The sequence below is a fragment of the Zea mays genome, chromosome 6 (genome assembly GCF_902167145.1).
Source record: "Zea mays cultivar B73 chromosome 6, Zm-B73-REFERENCE-NAM-5.0, whole genome shotgun sequence".
NCBI lineage: Eukaryota > Viridiplantae > Streptophyta > Magnoliopsida > Poales > Poaceae > Zea > Zea mays.
In genome coordinates, this window is record NC_050101.1 from 173215225 (window position 1) to 173239069 (window position 23845).

Sequence of the window (23845 nt, forward strand, 5' to 3'; positions counted from 1 at the left end):
GGTGTGAAATTTAAACTAAATCTTAAAGTGAGCCTATGCATCAAAACAAGGCCTTAAATTTTTGTTGCAACACAGATACTTAAAAGGACGAGGACTGGCATACATACTTCAAAGGACAAGAAGTAAAAAACAGCGATAAGTTTTGTTACTTGGTACACCAATCTCTTCAAACACAACTAACTTACCCCAGCTTGAAACATGAGCAAACTTTTACCAAAGCTCTGAGTTAAAACAGGGAGTTAAATAATCTAAGCGAAGTGATCACGCCACCGCTGCTTTCGTAGTCGTAGTTGTACATCAAGCATCCAAGATTATTTCTTCTTTCCACCAGCCTTTGTTTTCTTGTTCGCAGCTGCCTTGCTTGTTTTATCCGAAGTCTCCTGCATTTTTGTGGCAAAAGCATTCATTAGCAAAAAAACGGACATTCACAGAAGGAAGAACTGTCCTATAGTGCAGTTACACGAGTAACATATTTTGAAGAGCAATGGCAGGGGCTCTGCCTTTCAATTAAGATAGGGAAGCAGTTTATGTACATGTTTTAAAGAGAAAAGAAGCACCCTAAAACAGGGCGCCCACATAGGTGCAATATGTTACACGAGTAACATGATTTCGCATGAAAATACGCTGCTATGAGCTTTGAGGTCACAAGCTTGCAAGATACAGCTTCAATTGACCTAATTGTTACCTAGCCTGCATAAACTGACATGCTCTATCCAGAACTGATGACTAGGGAGAAGGCTAAAAATCACAGATAAGCATGAAAGATAGGGTGACATTTTTTGGACATACCTTCCGTTTTAGCGGTGCTGATGTGGTGGCAGTTGGCTTGAAAAAGGACTCGAGTCTGGTCACATGAAGTCAAGAAATAGTTTTAGGACAGTAAGATCAATTTGACCAAGCAAATATACTCACATGCACTTTGTAGTTTGTACAAGATGCCAAGAGATACTCACCTTCCTTGCGACGATTTATTCTTGGCAGATTTGATCTTCTCTATGGCCTGCACACGAGAACCACAGATGAGAGAAATGATGGAAGAACTGAACTCTGAGAACCAAAAGAAAAGTGCATACCTTTGTCACCCGATCTTCGTTGAAACCATTATCTTTTACCAGGAAACTTATGAGACCCTGGAAAGAGGTCAAGAGCAACGATTTGCATTCATGATGTACAAACAGAGTTTGAAGGTAAGCAAGCAAGGTCGGTGCGTGTACCTCCTCATCAGGTGCAGTCCATTTTAGCTCAGGAATATCCAATGTGACATTAGGCTCCTTGAACAAGCGTCGAGCTTCTTGGTAAGGCCAGTCCTCAGGAATTTGATATCTGTAGCACACATGTAGAAAATTAGACAGAATCAAACAGCAAACAGTTTCGTTTCATTTCACCACTAAAACATCCAAAACAAGGACTAGCATTAAAACAAGAAAAAATCATCACTGGTTGATTAATTTTAAGTATACGGCCATGATGGGAAATGGACTGCAACTATGGCTACTAGGTGAATAGACAAATCTCAGACTATTTGGAATGGACTAACCTGTCTTTATTAAGATTCTCCAAGATGCTTTCTATGGACCCATGTTGACGAATAAGTTTCAGAGCTGTTTGCCCCCCGATACCTAATGAACAAGCAAAGACACGGAGTTACAAAAATGGAGGCACGATTAAAAATGCAGACAATTGTGGAGTATAAAATGATATAGAACTGCTTAGGATACCTTTGATGCTATCACAATAGTCACATCCACACAGGATGCACAAATCAATGAACTGGTCCATGGTGAGTTCAAGCTCCTCCAAAACCTACAACAAAAAAATGGTGGCATATATGCAACATCAAGGTAATTATTGAGCACATGACAAAAATACACACCTTGGCAACATCAAATTCCATCACAGGTATTTTCTTGGAACTTGGATCCATTAAATGACGAAGGAACCGTGGAGCCCCAAAAGTAAGGGAGTCCATATCTTCTGAAGCAACAGCGAACACCTGCAAAATAGATACCATATTGGGGGGATGGGGCATAGAATGAAGGAGTGGAAACAAGAAAGCATTTTTTTCTAAGAGTACCTTATCGTTTATGCAAAGGGCTGCACATTCTGCTTCTGCTTCAGAAGGTGCCTGGTTGTCCAAGACGACAAAGATCAATGAATTAGTACTGACACAAGACAAGATAAACGTAGCCTTTATGCTAGCAGAAAAAACAACGGTCCTATATGACAATCTGACTCATCGACTTATAGTAGCATGATACCAAGGTAAACTGAATTCACCTCTACAACAGGAACCCCCATAAGTCTTAATAGCCGTTTACAATCTTCGTTGTGTTGCCTTGTGACCTGTCCATAAAAGGGGGGGGGGACAAGATGAAGCCGCAGCTAACTCAGAACAACAAATCTTGCATCTTACATATGTTTTTTTTTTACATTTACGTTGTGCATGAAACTAAGGGGGCTTCAGAAACATCCTAAATCACCTCAAATTCTGCTGCTGGAGTACTCGTGAACTTTTCAAGTAAACCATATGTTATTGACTGGAAAATGAAGAAATTACCTTTACAGTCCTCTTGCTCAATTTTTCAATCGCATCTTTATCTCCTACCTGAAACATCAGGGACCATTTCCCTTTAGGATTCAGAAATAGAAGAACTGATAAATAATTACGATACAAGTGACCAAACTTGGAGAAAGGCAAATACCTCTACTGCCTCAGTCAGATCTTTGGTTGCATCATCTCTTTTTGAGTATCTGAAAATAATAGTACACTCTAGCAATGAGTGTTTTGAAGCACTGATATTATATGTGTGTCAAATAACGTAGGAATAATTAAAGGATGAAAGAAATATTCAAATATATCATGCCTTTTAGCAAGCTCTTGTTTCTTCATATCAGGAGGCTTGCCATCAAAAACATAACTGCACAAACAATGAAACAATCCATTTAGAATGCAATATATTTGTTTACACGTATTTATGCCTTACAGTGGCAATAGATGAAAGGAAGTCATGTTTACACTGGCTTGATTCCCGCTTCCAGTAATCTTATTGTCCGGTTGAACATTCCTTGCAAATGACTGACGAGCATACAGTAAATTTTTTTAAAAAAATACCAGCACTAGTAATATAGTGAGTGCAACTTGAGATGTTAAACTTGCTTGAAAGGATATATTTATATGTACCTAGTGACTTCACCAGCTTCATTTGTGAGAGTTTCCATGCCTGTCCTTCCAACTACAATCTGTTCAAGGAAGTATAAGAAACCTGTCCCGCTCTTTCATGGCAGTAGGTAACTAACACAGTAGTAGCATATCAAGACGCACGGAATACATGCAACCAATGCTAAAATGCCCACCTTAGCAATGGGCTTTGTGATTTTACCCATAGGCCCACAATTCATAGACACAGACGGATCCACTAGTCATAGGCTCAGTGGCCATTTTTAGCAAGGAAGTAACTTTGCCGTGGCCAAAATCACAAATATACCCCCCCCCCCCCCCCCCCCCCCCCGGTTTAACAATGGTAAACCCTAAGACCAAGCTCAATTGAAGAGAAACAGTTCCAAGCAACTCCTGTAATGCGCATAGGAAAAATGCAAAATCCTGGCCACAAAACAGGCAATAAAACATCCAGTTCCATCTTAAGCACACAACGTGAGGAAAAAGAAATGAGGACTAGCGTTGGAGTGGAACACACCAGGAACTGGTATATGCTCATGCTGGCGTCGACGGCGATTTTGCGGCCGAAGTAGCTCTCGAACTTCTGCTCCTTCATCGCCTTGGGCGCATTGTCCGCCAGCAGTTTCGTCAAACCCTACACACGCCGAATGCGCGAAACGAGGCAGAGCCCGTCAGCCGATTCGCCACCAGGCGGCATCAACTCCGGAATCAAAAGGAAGGTAGAGGGAGAACGAGATCACCGCGCACGCACCTTGATGCCCATCTCGTCTGCGGCGGCTGTGGCGGGTGGCGGGCGGCGGCTGAGCCGGAGTGGCGCAAGAAACCGCGGCCGCGAGCTATTTCCGTTTTGTTTTGTTTTTTCATCGTCACTTTGGACTAGCCGGGTTTTTGTGTTTTCGCGGCGCGGCAGAGAATGCACACTTGGGCCGTAACGGGCGGCGTGGGCCTGCTGCACCCAACTCTTCAACGAAAGGAACAAACGCGTCGGCCCACTGCGAAGCCTCGCGTCTCCGACTCCGCCAGCACCAGCACCAGCACCGGCCCACCGGTGGCGAGGTCGCGCGAGCGCGGGCGGGCGTGGGACTGGGAAGGGAGTAGGACAAAGAGGAGGAGGTGGCGGCGATGTCGAGCCGGTTCTGGAGGTGGTACGCGGACCGGCAGTTCCACAGGTGCGAGAAGACGGTGCTGTGGGGTATGGTGGAGCCCCACCGCCCGGCGCGCTCCGTCGCGCCACTCGTCGGCACCTACGTCGCCGCCTTCTACACCGGCGTCCTCGGGGCCGCCGTCACCGAGCAGCTCTACAAGGTCGGCCAACCTCAGCGCCTGGGATTTCCATTCCCCGCTTGCCCTCGCTCCTCTCCCGCCGGCCACACGCACTGCAGCGCCCATCGGTGCTCGTCGGAATGCTTAGCGGATCTCCGGCCAGCTTGAGTGGCGTGGTGACTCGTACATCGGGACTCTGTGTTGATGAAATTTTCCAAGGCCCCTCACATGATCTCGGTGCCCGAATTCGTCTGTCTGCTCATTGCATCTGGAGAGAGGTTCTGTTGCCATGCACCGAAAGCATCAGATTTGTTCGAAGCATTTCGAGAATTCGGGCCGTGCGCTTCATTGAGCTCGCTAGGCAAGGCTAAACTGACTCTCTTTTTTTTTTGCGAAAAATCTGGGAGGATCACCCTGGCGAGGCGGTGCCGATCATGCCGCCCAAGTTCTACTGGGGCCCATGGAGGGTGATGAACGGAGAAGTTTCCCGCTTCATCCAGCCGCCCGACGAGGCCAAGACAGCGTAGGAGCTTCAAGCGAGCAGCAATCTACCTTCCCAAAGTCTCTACTCTCCCGTGATTTCTTCGTCTTCTAACCGTAATTCTTCGACGTGAACAAACTCTGCGCGTTTAAGCAAACGGAGTTTTACCTTTTCATCCATATTATTACAGCCGTTTTCGCCTCCTGGTATCCTTTCAGGGACGGCACGGCAGGTGTCAAATTTGCTGACATGTGCTGTTGCTCTGTGCTCAGCTACGGAAAAACCAGACGGGTAAAAATGTAGCTCGTGTCGTGTGAAGGTTGAACTCGAGACGGTGACAGAAAGAAACTCAGCTGCGCTCGTACAAAGGGAATTCAGCTGCTTCGACGGCACCAAACGATGCCTCAGACAGAGCATTCAAAATGGAAGGCGCTATCAGTCCAGCTTTATTACCCCACCATCGAACGCCGCACTGCATCAAAAACTGCAACTCGGTGACAGTTCTGCACCTCGTTTCGAATGAACTCCGTAGACGTATCCGACTATCCGCTAGGGAAACAAAGTTCGTCCCCAACCTCCCAATTCCTAGCCTTACAGGTCACAGATCAGCATCATACACGGCGCCTGAATTTCCTCAGAAGTCCATCCCGCTCATCTGCGGCATACGGCTGGCTATTCTGGACTTGGTTGCCGGGAGCTCGGAGACAGCGGCCTCCGTGGTTGCCATCAGCAGGGAAACACTGCCCAACAGCATCACAGATTCGTAAACAAGCTTTGATCGTCTAGTCGTACGGAAGACACGCGGGGCAGTTTTCTTGGAAATGTACCTTGCAGCGTCTTGAAGTGCGGTGCGGATCACCTTCACGGGATCGATGATGCCGGCCTTGATCATGTCTACGTACTCCCCTGCAGTTGGCAAAAAATAAAAATAAAATACAGTGATCACTGATTCACTAAGGACTGTTATGTTGCTTTAGAAATTTGGATATAGCCTCTAGGAGTATCTTTGCAAGGGTGATGTACACGACGGAATATGGTACTCGTCGGAGCCACACGCTTTTAGTATGTTCATAGTTAAACAGAACAAACCTTTTGCTGCATCATAGCCCAAACTGAGGTCCTCTTGTTCAATCAGCTTCCCTATGACTATAGCTCCATCAATGCCAGCATTTGCAGCTATGGTCATCAAGGGAGCCTGGAGAAATCCATGAATTATTTTAGATTCAGGACTCAGGAGACAAATAACCTACATGCATGAAGCTACATAGTTAGCTAGAAGAAACCCACCTTCAAAGAATTCTTGATAATTTGAACTCCAATCTTTTCGTCCTCGTTTGCTGTGCTAATCTTGTCAAGCTCCTTGGTGGCATAAAGAAGGGCAACTCCACCACCTGTGATGAGACATGAACCAAATAACACATACAGCATATGGTCAGGTTGCATATGTTAAAATGATAAGGAAGCAAGTCATGAAATGAAATAGTAAGTGGGATACAGCAACTCCACCAGAACTCGTGTATTACATTTCCTATAAGTTGTTATAAGAGAGCACTGCTGCAGCAGATTACCCTAAAATTTGTCTCATATTTCTATAGGGATAGAGAAGGGGTTCTCTCCTTTATTTAGGGGAGAGGGGGCTGGTTTTAGGAGATCTCCTAAAAATAATACATATAGGAGATGATATAGGAGATCTGATGGAGATGATCCCTCGAGAAAAAATTTGAACCTGGCACAATGCCCTCCTCCACAGCAGCCCTTGCAGCATTTAGAGCATCTGTCACCCTATCTTTTTTCTCACCAACTTCAGCTTCACTAGCTCCACCAATCTGCACTTTACATGCACATACTGAAGAAGACTGGAAAAGGAACTTCACACAAATATCACTTTCTAAAATCTTAACAAACCTTGAGTACAGCAACACCTCCAGATAACTTAGATAAACGCTCTTGGGCCTTTTCTTTGTCGAATACAGCAGTGCTTGTGTCAATTGATTCTCTAAGCTGTCAAGGTCACCAGAACAATGTAATTGAAATTGCTTCTTTCTAGAATTATCCAGATGGTCTTGACATCTGATCTGATGACAATGTGATAATTTTTCACTACCTGTTGGCACCTCTCATCTATCTGCTGTTTGTCACCTCCACCATCTAGGATGATAGTATCATCAAGGGATACAGTTACCTGCAAAGAAGAATGTCATTGTATGGTCTCAGGTGCAACAATTTACGAAAGCTGACAAAACCTTTTTAGCAGTGCCAAGCATTTGTAATTGAACTTTGCCAAGATCAAGACCGCGTTCCTCGCTAATAACCTTGAGATAAAAATTATGTATGAAAGTTAAATTGAGTCATAATCATAGTTCATGTTAAGGAACTCTATATTAGCTAACCTCTCCTCCAGTCATCACAGCCATGTCATCTAGATTGTGCCTTCTATTTTCACCAAATCCAGGAGCTTTGACAGCACATACCTACATTTGACTGGTAATTAGTTGAAATTTACATGAATAAGTTCCACAATTTGATAACAGTTAAGACATAGCCTAACGACTTGCGAAGGGAAGAAGCACTGCATGCGGTTGGTCTCTGATTAAAAAGAAGAACAAAGACAAAGAAAAGGACATGCTTTCATGAACAAGTACTGAAAGTCCAGTGCTTATATAAACATTTCAGCACAGTATATATCAGGCCCTTAGCACCTTGAGTCCAGCACGATGCTTGTTCAGTACAAGCATTGACAGAGCATCTCCTTCAACATCCTCAGCAACAATGAGAAGAGGCTTGCGATTCTACATATGACAAATACCACTCATCAGATGTCATAGCACCAAAAGCCGAGACATAAATGAATGAATTTACCTTGATAGAAATTTCTAATGCTGGAAGGAGAGAATCCATGTTTGAGATTTTCTTGTCATGGATAAGAATAAGAGGGTTCTCCATCTCCTGAACAGGTATCAAACAAATAATTGTGAAATTAATAGTAATCTCAGACTATTCACATGGAATCTTCCTGTATGTTGATGACTTGATGCACATCTCATCAATGTTTTCATCTAAGCCAAAAGCTATCACGGTTATCCCAGCCCTTAAGGGCTACTAAACACATATAAAACGTTTGCAAATGAAATCTAATAGTCAAATATTAGTGATTATACAGAAGCTCCTGAACAAACTATAGCCTTCGATGTCCCTACTAGTGCACATACATTTCTACCAGCATACATGTCAGTATCACAATCATAAAACTGAAGCAAAAATAGAAACTGAGGGCACGATAACCCCTACATGCTTTCGATAAAAGCAGAGAACTTGATTCTAAAAAAAGAAAAAGGAACTGAGAGCATGTTTATTTCCTTGCCAACTTTACCATGCCCACAAAAAAACATGTGTGCAAAAAACAAAGATGGCAAGGGTACCCAAGATTTCCCCAAAAAAAACCTAGGACATCATTTGTGCTGAATTAATTGGTTCAGCTAAAATATGCAGACTTACACATTTCTGAGTCTTTTGATCAGTCACAAAGTAAGGAGATATGTATCCTCTGGACAGCTTCATTCCCTGTACTGCTTCAAGCTCATTGTCCAATGTTTTGCCATCCTGCCAATTTCCGAAGGGTAAGTTGTAGTACAGTAAATTGACTATACAGAAAGACCCTAACAGCAAAAAGGAACACTCAACACTCACAACAATAGTAATGACTCCATCCTTTCCAACTTTTTCCATGGCTTTTGATATTAGATCTCCAATTTCCTTTTCACCGTTTGCAGAAATGGTTGCTACCTGGATTACAAGAGGAAAATGAAATTATGCATTCTCAGTAGAGTTTTTCAAGTAAAATGCAAAAAGATGTCACATGAGAACATACTAGTACATATCCACAATGATGATTAGCGATTGTTTACTGCAGCGTACGCAAGTAACAATTATAGCAAAAGTTACACGGTGAACTTCAATAAATGGTCATGATGGAGTTGAAGGGAGCAAATAAATCAAGCTACCTCTTACAGGCCAGAGTATCTCACCTGGTTAATTTCTTCTGGAGAATTAATCTTCCACGCTTTACTTTTGAGGTGAGCAGTGATAGCATTTATTGCCTTGTTTATACCATTCCGCAAGTCCATAACGTTGACACCGGCTGCCACGGCCTTGCATCCTTCAGTAAGAATTGCCTGTGTAAGCACAGTTGCACAGGTGGTACCTGTTTTCAGATCAAACCAGAAACAAAGTGAGTGGAACTATAGTCTGCTGATGCAAGTAAAATTGGTTTGATTCAAAAACTGCTTGATGCATATTGGCAAAATATATCAGAAACTAGTTGTGTTTGACTGTTTTCAGTATCTACGCTACTTATATGCTCTGCACAAATAAAATGTATGTTCAAATTATGATCTGTATGCTTCAGAATATATGAAAAAAACTCAAACACAATTTTAACATGGGCCTAGACTGGAGGTTGGAAGTGTGTGAAACAGTACTTAGTTGGCATAGTGATTTTAGTGCATAGAATATTATAAGAATATTAAGAAGGAAGGCAAATCTAAGGCCATGTTTGGATCCTCCTGGCTAATTGTTTGACAGTGACTAATAATTGCCGGCAAACAATTAGTCAAGGTATGTTTGGAGTCTTGACTAATAGATATCTAAAACATAGTAAATAGCTTGTTTTACCGCAGACACGAGGGATGAGAGAGAAAGGAAAGAAACAGATAGGGGTAGGGATCTTTTTTTCTCTTTTTATGATCTATTAGCACCTATTAGTAAGGTCAGATAGCTAATGGGCAAACAATTTGCCAGCCCTCTGGCTATTAATTAGCCAATTTATTAGCCAGCTCATTTGGAGCCTAAGGCACTAAAATTAGCTGGCAAATTGTTTGCCAAATGGATTCAAACAGACTCTAAGGCCCAAAACTATGGCAATGTAAGCCCAGTGTGACTGTGTCACTGTGTGAGCCTCTCAAGCACTAAACATAGCATTCTAACTAGCAAAGACAATCAATCCAATGATAAATTCAATGAATTGATACATACCATCAGAATTTCCCTATTCGAACAGCACAAACAAAATGGAGAAGATAAAATCATCATGAACATCAAAGTCAGATGAGAAATAGAGATTAAGATGGGTCATGTAGTGATGTATAGCAGCTGACAGGTAGTTCAGATGCTGATTCACGAAAAAAAACAGTGATTTCACGAAGCCCTGGTGCCCACCATCCCCTGCAGCTTTGTTCGTAGCATCAGCAACTTGCTTCACCAGATTCGCCCCAACATTCTTCGCGCTATCCTCGAACTCCACGCTTTTTGCAACAGTGACCCCGTCCTTCGTGACCTTGGGACCTTTATGGGACCCCTCGATGATCACAGTGCGCCCCTGCAACCCAAGCAAGCAGCTCACTCAGTTCAGTGGGAAGGCCCAGCAGTTCCACTAGATCCACACCGACCGCCGCTTGTCAGAGGCAAAGCAGGGAGCGCGAACCTTGGGGCCCATGGTGACCTTGACGGCGTCGGCGAGGTCGTTGACGCCCTGCAGCATGGCGGCGCGGGCGCCAACGCCGAAGGACACCTCCTTCGCCGTGGCCGCATACCCTCGCGCCAACAGACGCGGCAGCTCCCCGGCCACGCCCCGCGCGAGCTGCCTCCGCAGTGCTGATGAGGACCTCGAGATGACAGCCGCCGCCCGGTACATGGTCGCGCGAGTGTGCCTGGCTGTCTGCGGGGGTCTGCTCGTGTGCGCACTCGAATTTGCTTTTTGCCGTCGGGTCGGGACTCGGGAGGAGGGTTTTAGATGCGCAGGGGTTTGGGTTCTGGAAGCTTCGGCTCAACCGCGAGATCCATTCTTCGGGCACCGTTTGATTCGAGAGATTTATACGTTTTTTCAAATTTTGATTTGACACTACGCTAATTTTTCTGTTTGTAGGACTTTGTTTTTTCATTTTTCATTTTTTTTCTAATCCAGAAACTAGGGTTGAAAACGGACGGAAAAAATCCCGTCCCGACCCGTACCGTTTTCTACATTTGACCCGACCGTTTCCGTATTTACGGAAAAATATGGAAACGGGACGGAAACGGGAGAGAGCTTATTCCGTCCGTTTTTGCGGGATCCCGTTTTTTCCGGATTGAACCCGTATTTATTCCGTATTTGACAAATATGGGACGAGCCTAATATGTATTAGTATATAAACTAAATCATCGTGTATTTAGGTGATAAATTATAGCACAATTGGCCATTGTAACCACCGGCTCTTTTCAAATGACAAGTGATGTAAAGTCTTAAACAACATCAGATGTAGCTAAATGTACATATTTAGCAACCAAACAACAGTAGAATGTTGCCTCTCTATATCTATTTGTTTTATGTTATTGTTCTGTCAATCAATCACTAGTCAAACATCAATAACATTTCTATTTGTATTAAATTATGAGTTTCCGTTAGTATTTCCATTTCCGTTCGTTTTCGCAATTCCGTTTATCCCGCTCCCGTTTCCGTTCCCGACTATTCCGGACCCGATCCCGTTTCCGATGATAAAATGTGGATACGGAAACGGGAGAGGGGTTTTTCCGTCCGTTTCCGTCCGTTTTCATCCCTACCAGAAACGTGTATGTCACATCTTAAAGTTATTCGTACCTTCGTCTACATGTATTAAGTTTTACAAATAAAATTTTCTAGTTCATATTATCTTCTTTACCTACTAGAATTGTATTAGGTGTGAGCGTTGTGCTGTGTGCGACTTACTATCGTATTTGACTTAGGTGGATTTTCAAGGCCTATATGTGGGATAACGAACCACTAATAGTTTTCATGTCCTATATATGGATAACAGTCCAATGGTATGGAAGGAGAATAGACATATGTGCTTCTCGTGTGATATAGTACGGTCGTTGAAACTGATGCTTTATACTAGTAGAATGGAATGTGCGTTATAACGGCTCACAAGAAATAAATCCAAAAAACTTACAACATATTCACTTAGCTTTAATCCATACCGACTTGTACTGCTTCTACAATGTTTGGTCTCTATGGATTGCAGGTGCAGCAATCCGAACAGCTGACTTTAATCCGCAGTGAACAGCCCCTTAGAAGTGTATGAGTTCAAAACGAGCTCCCCTTTATAGCTTGCTCGGTCGCTCGTTCTCTTTTACCTAGCGGGATGGTGCTATGTGAAAGCGATTTATGGGCTAGGCCCAATTGAGAAATTCAAATAAATCCCAGGAAAATCACAAAAGCCCATATAAGTGGATGGCTAAGGAATATGTGAAACCAATAGCACCATATTACTAGCTCTAGTGGAGTAGAGTTAGCTTAAATATGGAAGCCACACTCACCAAGTCATGGATGAGAGGAGAGAGTGTGGAGAGCCACACGCGCGCGCGCTCGCTCGCCTCGCCGGGGCGGGGCGAAGGGCGCGGGCGCACGACATGCGCGTGAATGGTCCGCCGAAATCCGGCCCCTCGCCTTGCGGGGGCGCGGCTTCCTTTTGCCGTTTGATTTTTTGGTTACTTGGCTGTTACGCTTATCCTAACCGATCGCTATAAAATCTCAACTGATTGCGAGATTTTTGTGGGCGGATAAGCTCGGGGGTCGCGGACTCGGCCCTATATAAGGAGCCCGGCAGCCAGCCTCCAAATTATCTCAGTTTCGCTTTCGCCTCTCTTCATAGCTGAGCCGCCTTTTAGTTCTCTTCGTCCCGACCGCAGAGGTGCATCTGCGATCAGGAGAGTAGGTCTCCGGAACCCTTCGTCTTCTAGATCCTGCACCGGGAGAGGGCGAATAAGGTTTTTGGGAAGCGTCTTCACGCGACTGCTCGTGATCTTCTGACCTCGTCGACCCTGCTACTTCGACATCGTCGACCCTGCTGATTCCGGCGCGCGCCATCTATCAGTAAGTCTAATCAGTGTGCATCATCTGATTTGACTTTTTATTTCAGTTCTTCTGATTTGGTCATGATTTATATTCGGAATTTAATTTGGAATTTGTGTAATTATTCAACAATCCAAAAACCTTATTGCAGACAATTTCCTAGTTTTTCTATGGCTGCTTTTGCCGACGCGCTGAAGCCAGAAAAGTTTAATGGTATGCACTTTAAGAGATGGCAAGTCAAGGCCACGCTCTGGCTTACTGCTATGAATGTCTTCCATGTTAGTAAAGGCAGACCTGAGGGTCCACTGACTCCTGAACAGGAGAAAGAGTACGACCATGCCAATACTATCTTTACGAGAGCCGTTCTTAGCGGCCTTGTTGACCATCTGGTTGATGCGAATATTCAGTACACAGACGGAAAAGAGTTGTGGGATGCACTTACTACTAAGTATGGTGCATCAGATGCTGGCAGTGACCTGTATATCATGGAGAGCTTTCATGATTATAAGATGGTTGATAATCGCTCTATTGTAGAGCAAGCTCATGAAATACAGTGTATAGCCAACGAGCTCGACCACCTTAAGATAGTCCTTCCTGACCGATTTGTGGCTGGGTGCATTATTGCAAAGTTGCCTTCTACATGGAGGAACTTCGCCACATCTCTGAAACATAAGAGACAGGAGATATCAGTCAAAAATCTGATAGCGTCTCTGGATGTTGAGGAGAAAGCTCGGGCTAAGGACACGGGATCTAAAGGAGGCGAGGGCCACTCCAGCGCCAACATGGTTCAAAGGAACCACAACAAGGGGAAAGGAAAGCCAAAATCTAACAAGCCCAACAAAACTACCAACTTCAAGAAGAAGAAGAACAAGGCTGAATTGACATGTTTCGCATGTGGCGAGGCGGGTCATTTTGCCAAGGATTGTCCCGATCGAGCGGATCGCCGTGGCAAAAAGGGCAATGTCAACACAGTGGTCGCTAGCAATGAGGAAGACAAAGGGTATGATAATTTACCTTTTATCTTCTCAGTATTTCAATCACCTAGCTGGTGGCTTGATATTGGTGCTAATGTTCATGTGTGTTCTGACATTAACTTGTTCTCTTCTTATCAGGGCGCCCGGGATTCTTCCGTGCTAATGGGGAATGGGTCACATGCTTCTGTTCATGGCACTGGCACGGTGGATCTGAAGTTTACTTCGGGAAAGATCGTGCAGCTGAAGAACGTGCATCATGTCCCTTCTATACACAAGAATCTCGTTAGCGGAACCCTTCTATGTAGAGATGGGTTCAAGGTAGTTTTGGAGTCCAATAAATTAGTTGTGTCCAAGCCTGGACAATTTATTGGTAAAGGCTATGATTGCGGAGGCTTGTTCCGCTTTTCTTTGTTAGATTTCAATAATAAGTCTGTGAACCATATTTGTGCTAATGTTGATGATCTTGCGAGTATTTGGCATTCTCGTTTGTGTCATATTAATTTTGGCTCTATGTCTCGGCTTGCAACCATGAGTTTAATTCCGAATATCACCATAGTCAAAGGTTCTAAGTGCCATAGTTGTGTGCAGTCGAAGCAACCTCGAAAGCCTCATAAGGCTGCTGAGGAGAGACACCTGGCACCACTAGAACTCATACATTCTGATCTTTGTGAGATGAATGGTGTGTTGACAAAAGGTGATAAGAGATACTTCATGACATTGATTGATGATGCGTCTAGATTTTGCTATGTATACTTGCTAAAAACTAAAGATGAGGCTTTAGACTACTTTAAAATATATAAGGCTGAAGTTGAAAACCAACTAGAGAGAAAGATCAAACGTCTTAGATCAGATCGTGGTGGCGAGTTCTTTCCCAAAGTCTTTGATGATTTCTGTGCAGAACATGGCATTATTCATGAGAGGACTCCTCCCTATTCACCCGAGTCAAACGGGATTGCTGAAAGGAAAAACCGTACGTTGACTGACCTGGTGAATGCCATGTTAGACACTTGTGGTTTATCTAAGGCATGGTGGGGGGAGGCAGTCCTGACTTCATGTCATGTTCTGAATAGAATTCCTATGGGCAAAGAAGAGAAAACCCCTTATGAGAAGTGGGTTGGGAGAAAACCATCACTTTTGATAGTCGCCTAGAGGGGGGGTGAATAGGGCGAAGCTGAAATTTACAAATATAAACACAACTACAAGCCGGGTTAGCGTTAGTAATATAATCGAGTCCGCAAGAGAGGGTGCAAAACAAATCTCAAGCAAATAAGGAGTGTGACACAAGGATTTGTTTTACCGAGGTTCGGTTCTTGCAAACCTACTCCCCGTTGAGGTGGTCACAAAGACCGGGTCTCTTTCAACCCTTTCCCTCTCTCAAACGGTCCTTCCGACCGAGTGAGCTTCTCTTCTCAAATCAAAACCGGGAACAAAACTTCCCCGCAAGGGCCACCACACAATTGGTGCCTCTTGCCTTGATTACAATGGAGTTTTGATCACAAGAACAAGTGAGAAAGAAAAGAAGCAATCCAAGCGCAAGAGCTCAAAAGAACACGGCAAATCTCTCTCGCTAATCACTAAAGCCTTGTGTGGAATTGGAGAGGATTTGATCTCTTTGGTGTGTCTAGAATTGAATGCCTAGCTCTTGTAAGTGGTTGGGAAGTGGAAAACTTGGATACTATGAATGGTGGGTGGTTGGGGGTATTTATAGCCCCAACCACCAAACTAGCCGTTTGGTGGGGCTGACTGTCGTATGGTGCACCGGACAGTCCGGTGTACACCGGACATGTCCGGTGCGCCAGCTACGTCACCAAAGCCGTTGGGATTCGACCGTTGGAGCTCTGTCTTCTGGGCCCGCCTGGATGTCCGGTGGCGCACCGGACATGTACTGTAGAGTGTCCGGTGCGCCACTACGCGCGTGCCTGACTTCTGCGCGCTCTGGCGCGCATTAATTGCTGTTGCAGGTGACCGTTGGCGCGAAGTAGTCGTTGCTCCGGAGTTACACCGGACAGTCCGGTGTACACCGGACATGTCCGGTGAATTATAGCGGAGCAGCCGTTGCGAATTCCCGAGGCTGCCAAGTTCCAGAGCCGCGTCCTCTTGGAGCACCGGACACTGTCCGGTGTACACCGGACAATCCGGTGAATTATAGCGCGCCGGCTCTGAAAATTCTCGAGGCTGAGGAGTTTAGTGCGAAGTCCCCTGGTGCACCGGACACTGTCCGGTGTGCCACCGGACAGTCCGGTGCGCCAGACCAGGGAGCCTTTCGGGATGCCTTTAGCTCTCTATTTTGAACCCAACATTGGTCTTTTAATTGGCTTGTTGTGAACCTTTGGCACCTGTATAACTTATACACTATAGCAAACTAGTTAGTCCAATTATTTGTGTTGGGCAATTCAATCATGATAGTCGCCTAGAGGGGGGGGTGAATAGGGCGAAACTGAAATTTACAAATATAAACACAACTACAAGTCGGGTTAGCGTTAGAAATAAGAATCGAGTCCGCGAGAGAGAGGGTGCAAAACAAATCGCAAGCAAATGAAGAGTGTGACACGAGGATTTGTTTTACCGAGGTTCGGTTCTTGCAAACCTACTCCCCGTTGAGGAGGCCACAAAGGCCGGGTCTCTTTCAACCCTTCCCTCTCTCAAACGGTCTCTCGGACCGAGTGAGCTTCTCTTCTCAAATCAAAACCGGGAACAAAACTTCCCTGCAAGGGCCACCACACAATTGGTGCCTCTTGCTTTGATTACAAAGGAGTTTTGATCACAAGAACAAGTGAGAAAGAAAAGAAGCAATCCAAGCGCAAGAGCTCAAAAGAACACGACAAATCTCTCTCGCTAGTCACTAAAGCCTTGAGTGGAATTGGAGAGGATTTGATCTCTTTGGTGTGTCTAGAATTGAATGCCTAGCTCTTGTAAGTGGTTGAGAAGTGGAAAACTTGGATGCAATGAATGGTGGGGTGGTTGGGGCATTTATAGCCCCAACCACCAAACTTGACCGTTGGTGGGGCTGTCTGTTCGATAGCGCACCGGACAGTCCGGTGCACACCGGACATGTCCGGTGCCCCCGCCACGTCATTACTGTCGTTGGATTCTGACCGTTGGAGCTTCTGACTTCTGGGCCCGCCTGGATGTCCGGTGCACACCGGACATCTCCTGTTCATTGTCCGGTGCGCCAGTATGGGCGCGCCTGCCTTCTGCGCGCGCAGAGCGCGCATTAATTGCGTCGCAGGTAGCCGTTGGCGCCGAATAGCCGTTGCTCCGGAGTTGCACCGGACAGTCCGGTGCACACCGTACATGTCCGGTGAATTATAGCGGACGAGCTGTTGGGGATTCCCGAAGCCGGCGAGTTTCTGAGGCCGCTCCTCCTTGGCGCACCGGACACTGTCCGGTGTACACCGGACATGTCCGGTGAATTATAGCGCAAGTGCCTCTGGAAATTCCCGAAGGTGGCGAGTTTGCGTTGGAGTCCTCTGGTGCACCGGACACTGTCCGGTGCGCCAGACCAGAGGTGCCTTCGGTTGGCCCTTTGCTCTTTTGTTGAACCCAACTCTTGGTCTTTTTAATGGCTACGTGTGAACCTTTTACACATGTATAGTCTATACACTTGGGCAAACTAGTTAGTCCAATTATTTGTGTTGGGCAATTCAACCACCAAAATTATTTAGGAACTAGGTGTAAGCCCAATTCCCTTTCAATCTCCCCCTTTTTGGTGATTGATGCCAACACAAACCAAAGCAAATATATAAGTGCATAATTGAATTAGTTTGCATAATGTAAGTGTGAAGGTTGCTTGGAATTGAGCCAATATAAATACTTACAAGATATGCATGGATTGTTTCTTTCTTATATAACATTTTGGACTATACTTGCACCACAAGTTTTGTTTTTGCAAACTCTTTTGTAAATCTTTTTCAAAGTTCTTTTTGCAAATAGTCAAAGGCAAATGAATAAGATTTTGAGAAGCATTTTCAAGATTTGAAATTTTCTCTGTTTTAAATGCTTTTCCTTTGACTAAACAAAACTCCCCCTAAATGAGATCCTCCTCTTAGTGTTCAAGAGGGTTTTGATATACCATTTTTGAAATACTTCTTTCTCCCCCTTTTGAACACAATAGGATACCAATTTGATAATATTCTTGGAAACACAAAATTTTTGAAATTGGTGGTGGTGCGGTCCTTTTGCTTTGGGCTCTTACTTTCTCCCCCTTTGGCACGAATCGCCAAAAACGGAATCATTAGAGCCCTCCAAGAACTATCTTCCCCTTTGGTCATAAAGAAATGAGTTAAGATTATACCAAAGGCGAAGTCCGTTTGCTTGGTGCTCATGCTTTGGCGAAAAATGAGTTACGGAGTGGAAGCCTTTGTCTTCGCCGAAGACTCCAATTCCCTTTCAATATACCTATGACTTGGTTTGAAATAGACTTGAAAATACATTAGTCATAGCATATGAAAGAGATATGATCAAAGGTATATAGAAGAGCAATGTGTGCAATCTAGCAAAAGAAATTGCGCGAATCAAGAATATTGAGCTCATGCCTAAGTTTGTTAAAAGTTTGTTCATCAAGAGGCTTGGTAAAGATATCGGCTAATTGATCTTTAGTGTTAATGTAAGAAATCTCGATATCTCCCTTTTGTTGGTGATCCCTTAAGAAGTGATACCGAATGGCTATGTGTTTAGTGCGGCTATGCTCGACGGGATTATCCGCCATCTTGATTGCACTCTCATTATCACATAGCAAAGGGACTTTGGTTAATTTGTAACCGTAGTCCCGCAGGGTTTGCCTCATCCAAAGCAATTGCGCGCAACAATGGCCTGCGGCAATGTACTCGGCTTTGGCGGTGGAAAGAGCGACCGAATTTTGCTTCTTTGAAGCCCAAGACACCAAGGATCTTCCCAAGAACTGGCAAGTCCCCGATGTGCTCTTCCTATTGATTTTGCACCCCGCCCAATCGGCATCCGAATAACCAATCAAATCAAATGTGGATCCCCTAGGATACCAAAGCCCAAACTTAGGAGTATAAGCCAAATATCTCAAGATTCGTTTCACGGCCGTAAGGTGAGCTTCCTTAGGGTCGGCTTGGAATCTTGCACACATGCATACGGAAAGCATAATATCCGGTCGAGATGCACATAAATAGAGTAAAGAGCCTATCATCGACCGGTATACCTTTTGATCCATGGACTTACCTCCCGTGTCGAGGTCGAGATGCCCATTAGTTCCCATGGGTGTCTTGATGGGCTTGGCATCCTTCATTCCAAACTTGCTTAGAATGTCTTGAGTATACTTTGTTTGGCTAATGAAGGTGCCCTCTTGGAGTTGCTTGACTTGGAACCCTAGAAAATACTTCAACTCCCCCATCATAGACATCTCAAATTTTTGAGTCCTGATCCTACTAAATTCTTCACATGTAGATTCGTTAGTAGACCCAAATATGATATCATCAACATAAATTTGGCATACAAACAAATCATTGTTAAGAGTCTTAGTGAATAAAGTAGGATCGGCCTTGCCGACTTTGAAGCCATTTGCAATAAGGAAATCTCTAAGGCATTCATACCATGCTCTTGGGGCTTGCTTGAGCCCATAAAGCGCCTTAGAGAGCTTATAGACATGGTTAGGGTACTCACTGTCTTCAAAGCCGGGAGGTTGCTCAACATAGACCTCTTCCTTGATTGGTCCATTGAGGAAGGCACTTTTCACGTCCATTTGGTAAAGCTTGAAGCCATGGTAAGTAGCATAGGCTAATAATATACGAATTGACTCAAGCCTAGCTACGGGTGCATAGGTTTCACCGAAATCCAAACCTTCGACTTGAGAGTATCCTTTGGCCACAAGTCGAGCTTTGTTCCTTGTCACCACACCATGCTCATCTTGCTTGTTGCGGAAGACCCATTTGGTTCCTACAACATTTTGGTTAGGACGTGGAACTAAATGCCATACCTCATTCCTAGTGAAATTGTTGAGCTCCTCTTGCATTGCCACCACCCAATCCGAATCTTGGAGTGCTTCCTCTACCCTGTGTGGCTCAATAGAGGAAACAAAAGAGTAATGTTCACAAAAATGTGCAACACGAGATCTAGTAGTTACCCCCTTATGAATGTCGCCGAGGATGGTGTCGACGGGGTGATCTCGTTGGATTGCTTGGTGGACTCTTGGGTGTGGTGGCCTTAGTTCCTCATCCTCCTTGTCTTCCTCAATTGTATCTCCCCCTTGATCATTGTCGTCATCTTGAGGTGGCTCATTCGCTTGATCTTCTACTTCATCAACTTGAGCTTCATCCTCATTTTGAGTTGGTGGAGATGCTTGCGTGGAGGAGGACGGTTGATCTTGTGCATTTGGAGGCTCTTCGGATTCCTTAGGACACACATCCCCAATGGACATGTTCCTTAGCGCGATGCACGGAGCCTCTTCAATACCTATCTCATCAAGATCAACTTGCTCTATTTGAGAGCCGTTAGTCTCATCAAACACAATGTCACAAGAAACTTCAACTTGTCCAGTGGACTTGTTAAAGACTCTATATGCCCTTGTGTTTGAATCATATCCTAGTAAAAAGCCTTCTACAATCTTAGGAGCAAATTTAGATTTTCTACCTCTTTTAACAAGAATAAAGCATTTGCTACCAAAGACTCTAAAATATGAAATGTTGGGCTTTTTACCGGTTAGGAGTTTATACGATGTCTTCTTGAGGATTCGGTGAAGATATAACCGGTTGATAGCGTAGCAGGCGGTGTTGACCGCCTCGGCCCAAAACCGATCCGAAGTCTTGTACTCATCAAGCATGGTCCTTGCCATGTCCAATAGAGTTCGATTCTTCCTCTCCACTACACCATTTTGTTGTGGCGTGTAGGGAGAAGAGAACTCATGCTTGATGCCTTCCTCCTCAAGAAAGCCTTCGATTTGAGAGTTCTTGAACTCCGTCCCGTTGTCGCTTCTAATTTTCTTGATCCTTAAGTCGAACTCGTTTTGAGCTCGTCTCAAGAATCCCTTTAAGGTTTCTTGGGTTTGAGATTTTTCCTGTAAAAAGAACATCCAAGTGAAGCGAGAATAATCATCCACTATTACAAGACAATACTTACTCCCGCCGATGCTTATGTAAGCAATCGGTCGTCATGATGTTCTTGTGTGGATGATGGGCTCCAACTTGCTTTCCTGCTTGGCATGCGCTACAAACCCTGTCTTTCTCAAAATGAACATTTGTTAGTCCTAAAATGTGTTCTCCCTTTAGAAGCTTGTGAAGATTCTTCATCCCAACATGTGCTAGTCGGCGATGCCAGAGCCAGCCCATGTTAGTCTTAGAAATTAAGCATGTGTCGCGTTCAGCTCTATCAAAATCTACTAAGTATAGCTGACCCTCTAACACACCCTTAAATGCTATTGAATCATCACTCCTTCTAAAGACAGTGACACCTACATCAGTAAAGAGACAGTTGTAGCTCATTTTGCATAATTGAGATACAGAAAGCAAATTGTAATCTAAAGAATCTACAAGAAAAACATTGGAAATAGAATGGTCAGGAGATATAGCTATTTTACCAAGACCTTTGACCAAACCTTGATTTCCATCCCCGAATGTGATAGCTCGTTGGGGATCTTGGTTTTTCTCGTAGGAGGAGAACATCTTCTTCTCCCCTGTCATGTGGTTTGTGCACCCGCTGTCGAGTATCCAACTTGAGCCCCCGGATGCATAAACCTACAAAACAAGTTTAGTTCTTGACTTTAGGTACCCAAATGGTTTTGGGTCCTTTGGCATTAGACACAAGAACTTTGGGTACCCAAACACAAGTCTTTGACTCCTTGTGCTTGCCCCCAACATATTTGGCAACTACCTTGCCGGATTTGTTAGTTAAAACATAAGATGCATCAAAAGTTTTAAATGAAAGACTATGTTCATTTGATGCACTAGGAATTTTCTTCTTAGGCAACTTAGCACGGGTTGGTTGCCTAGAGCTAGATGTCTCACTCTTATATATAAAAGCATGGTTAGAACCAGAGTGAGACTTCCTAGAATGAATTTTCCTAATTTTGTCCTCGGGATAACCGACAGGGTATAAAATGTAACCCTCGTTATCCTGAGGCATGGGAGCCTTGCCCTTAACAAAGTTGGACAATCTTTTAGGAGGGGCATTAAGTTTGACATTGTCTCCCCTTTGGAAACCAATGTCATCCTTGATGCCAGGGCGTCTCCCACTATAGAGCATACTTCTAGCAAATTTAAATTTTTCATTTTCTAAGTTATGCTCGGCAATTTTAGCATCTAATTTAGCTATATGATCATTTTGTTGTTTAATTAAAGCCATGTGATCATGTATAGCATCAATGTTAACATCTCTACATCTAGTACAAATAGATACATGCTCAACAATAGATGTAGAGGGTCTGCAAGATTTTAATTCAACAACCTTAGCATGTAACATATCATTCTTAGTTCTAAGGTCGGAAATTGTAGCATTGCAAACGTCAAAATCTTTAGCCTTAGCAAGCAATTCTTCATTTTCTTTTCTAAGGCTAGCAAGAGTAATGTTTAATTCTTCAATCCTAGCAAGCAAATTATTATTAACATCTTTAGGATTGGAAGTTGAAACATTACAAATATGAGAATTAACCTTAGCTAACAAGTTAGCATTTTCATTTCTAAGGTTGTCTATTGTCTCATGGCAAGTGCTTAGCTCACTAGATAGTTTTTCACATTTCTCAATTTCTAGAGCATAAGCATTTTTAACCTTAACATGCTTTTTATTTTCCTTGATTAGGAAGTCCTCTTGGGTGTCCAAGAGATCATCCTTTTCATAGATGGCACTAATCAATTCATTAAGTTTTTCTTTTTGTTGCATGTTGAGGTTGGCAAAAAGAGTACGCAAATTATCTTCCTCATCACTAGCATTATCATCACTAGAGGATTCATATTTAGTGGAGGATTTAGATTTAACCTTCTTTTTGCCGTCCTTTGCCATGAGGCACTTGTGGCCGACGTTGGGGAAGAGAAGTCCCTTGGTGACGGCGATGTTGGCGGCGTCCTCGTCGTCGGAGGAGTCGCTAGAGCTTTCGTCGGAGTCCCACTCCCGACAAACATGGGCATCGCCGCCCTTCCTCTTGTAGTACCTCTTCTTCTCCTTTCTTCTCCCCTTCTTGTCGTCGCCCCTGTCACTGTCACTAGATAATGGACATTTAGCTATAAAGTGACCGGGCTTACCACACTTGTAGCAAACCTTCTTTTCCTCCGTCGCCTTGAGTGCGACGGGTTGTGCTTCGGATGTGGAGGGATCATCAAGCTCGTTGATCTTCCTTGAGCCTTCGATCATGCACTCAAAACTTACAAAATTCCCGATTACTTCCTCGGGGGTCATTAGTGTATATCTTGGGTTGCCACAGATTAATTGAACTTGAGTAGGGTTAAGGAAAATAAGAGATCTTAGAATAACCTTAACCACCTCGTGGTCATCCCATTTTTTGCTCCCGAGGTTGCGCACTTGATTCACCAAGGTCTTGAGCCGGTTGTACATGTTTTGTGGCTCCTCCCCTTTGCGAAGCCGGAACCGACTGAGCTCCCCCTCGATCGTCTCCCGCTTGGTGATCTTTGTGAGCTCATCTCCTTCGTGAGCGGTTTTGAGCACATCCCAAACTTCCTTGGCGCTCTTCAACCCTTGCACTTTGTTATACTCCTCTCTACTTAGGGAGGCGAGGAGTATTGTTGTCGCTTGAGAGTTGAAGTGCTCGATTTGGGCCACCTCATCCTCATCATAGTCTTTATCCCCTACGGATGGTACCTGTGCACCAAACTCAACAACATCCCATATACTTTTTGTGGAGTGAGGTTAGATGAAATCGCATTAAATCACTCCACCTAGCATAATCTTCACCATCAAAAGTTGGTGGTTTGCCTAATGGGACGGAAAGTAAAGGTGCATGTTTAGAAATGCGAGGGTAGTGTAGAGGGATCTTACTATACTTCTTGCGCTCTTGGCGCTTAGAAGTAACGGATGCCGCGTCGGAGCCGGAGGTGGATGTTGATGAAGTGTTGGTCTCGTAATAGACGACTTTCCTCATTCTCTTGTGCTTGTCCCCACTCCGATGCGGCTTGTGAGAA

General features: G+C 44.3%; 3 protein-coding genes across 5 annotated transcripts; 1 reads left to right on the forward strand and 2 right to left on the reverse strand.

Moving 5' to 3' along the window:
• Positions 1-63: 63 nt before the first annotated feature.
• On the reverse strand, positions 64-4064 carry LOC732817 (Flap endonuclease 1). Of its 2 annotated transcripts, NM_001319697.1 has the most exons (17): positions 3930-4002; positions 3696-3812; positions 3182-3240; positions 3017-3076; positions 2865-2918; positions 2703-2751; positions 2558-2605; positions 2278-2343; positions 2075-2125; positions 1874-1993; positions 1719-1803; positions 1538-1619; positions 1215-1323; positions 1074-1130; positions 954-1000; positions 790-844; positions 64-380 (listed from the first exon to the last, which is right to left on the reverse strand). In NM_001319697.1, the coding sequence occupies exons 1-17, from the start codon at positions 3939-3941 to the stop codon at positions 312-314; spliced, it is 1140 nt and encodes a 379-aa protein (NP_001306626.1). In that variant the 5' UTR covers positions 3942-4002; the 3' UTR covers positions 64-311. The 2 variants fall into 2 exon arrangements, with proteins under 2 accessions (NP_001306626.1, XP_035815749.1); XM_035959856.1 differs by lacking the exons at positions 64-380; positions 790-844 and having other exon boundaries at positions 950-1000; positions 3930-4064.
• Positions 4065-4144: 80 nt separating this feature from the next.
• LOC109940236 (uncharacterized protein At4g29660) lies at positions 4145-5101 on the forward strand. Its single transcript, XM_020539637.2, has one exon. It carries the CDS (start codon positions 4301-4303, stop codon positions 4607-4609), a length of 309 nt encoding a protein of 102 aa, XP_020395226.1. The 5' UTR covers positions 4145-4300; the 3' UTR covers positions 4610-5101.
• Positions 5102-5295: 194 nt separating this feature from the next.
• Positions 5296-10754, reverse strand: LOC100272259 (Chaperonin CPN60-like 2 mitochondrial). Of its 2 annotated transcripts, none has more exons than XM_008649260.4 (16): positions 10402-10754; positions 10137-10296; positions 8948-9078; positions 8610-8705; positions 8418-8522; positions 7782-7868; positions 7622-7711; positions 7313-7393; positions 7166-7234; positions 7027-7104; positions 6828-6923; positions 6649-6748; positions 6210-6313; positions 6012-6117; positions 5750-5828; positions 5296-5662 (listed from the first exon to the last, which is right to left on the reverse strand). In XM_008649260.4, exons 1-16 carry the CDS (start codon positions 10609-10611, stop codon positions 5557-5559), a joined length of 1698 nt encoding a protein of 565 aa, XP_008647482.1. In that variant the 5' UTR covers positions 10612-10754; the 3' UTR covers positions 5296-5556. The 2 variants fall into 2 exon arrangements, with proteins under 2 accessions (XP_008647482.1, NP_001140224.2); NM_001146752.2 differs by having other exon boundaries at positions 5341-5662; positions 8948-9123; positions 10402-10667.
• Positions 10755-23845: the final 13091 nt, after the last annotated feature.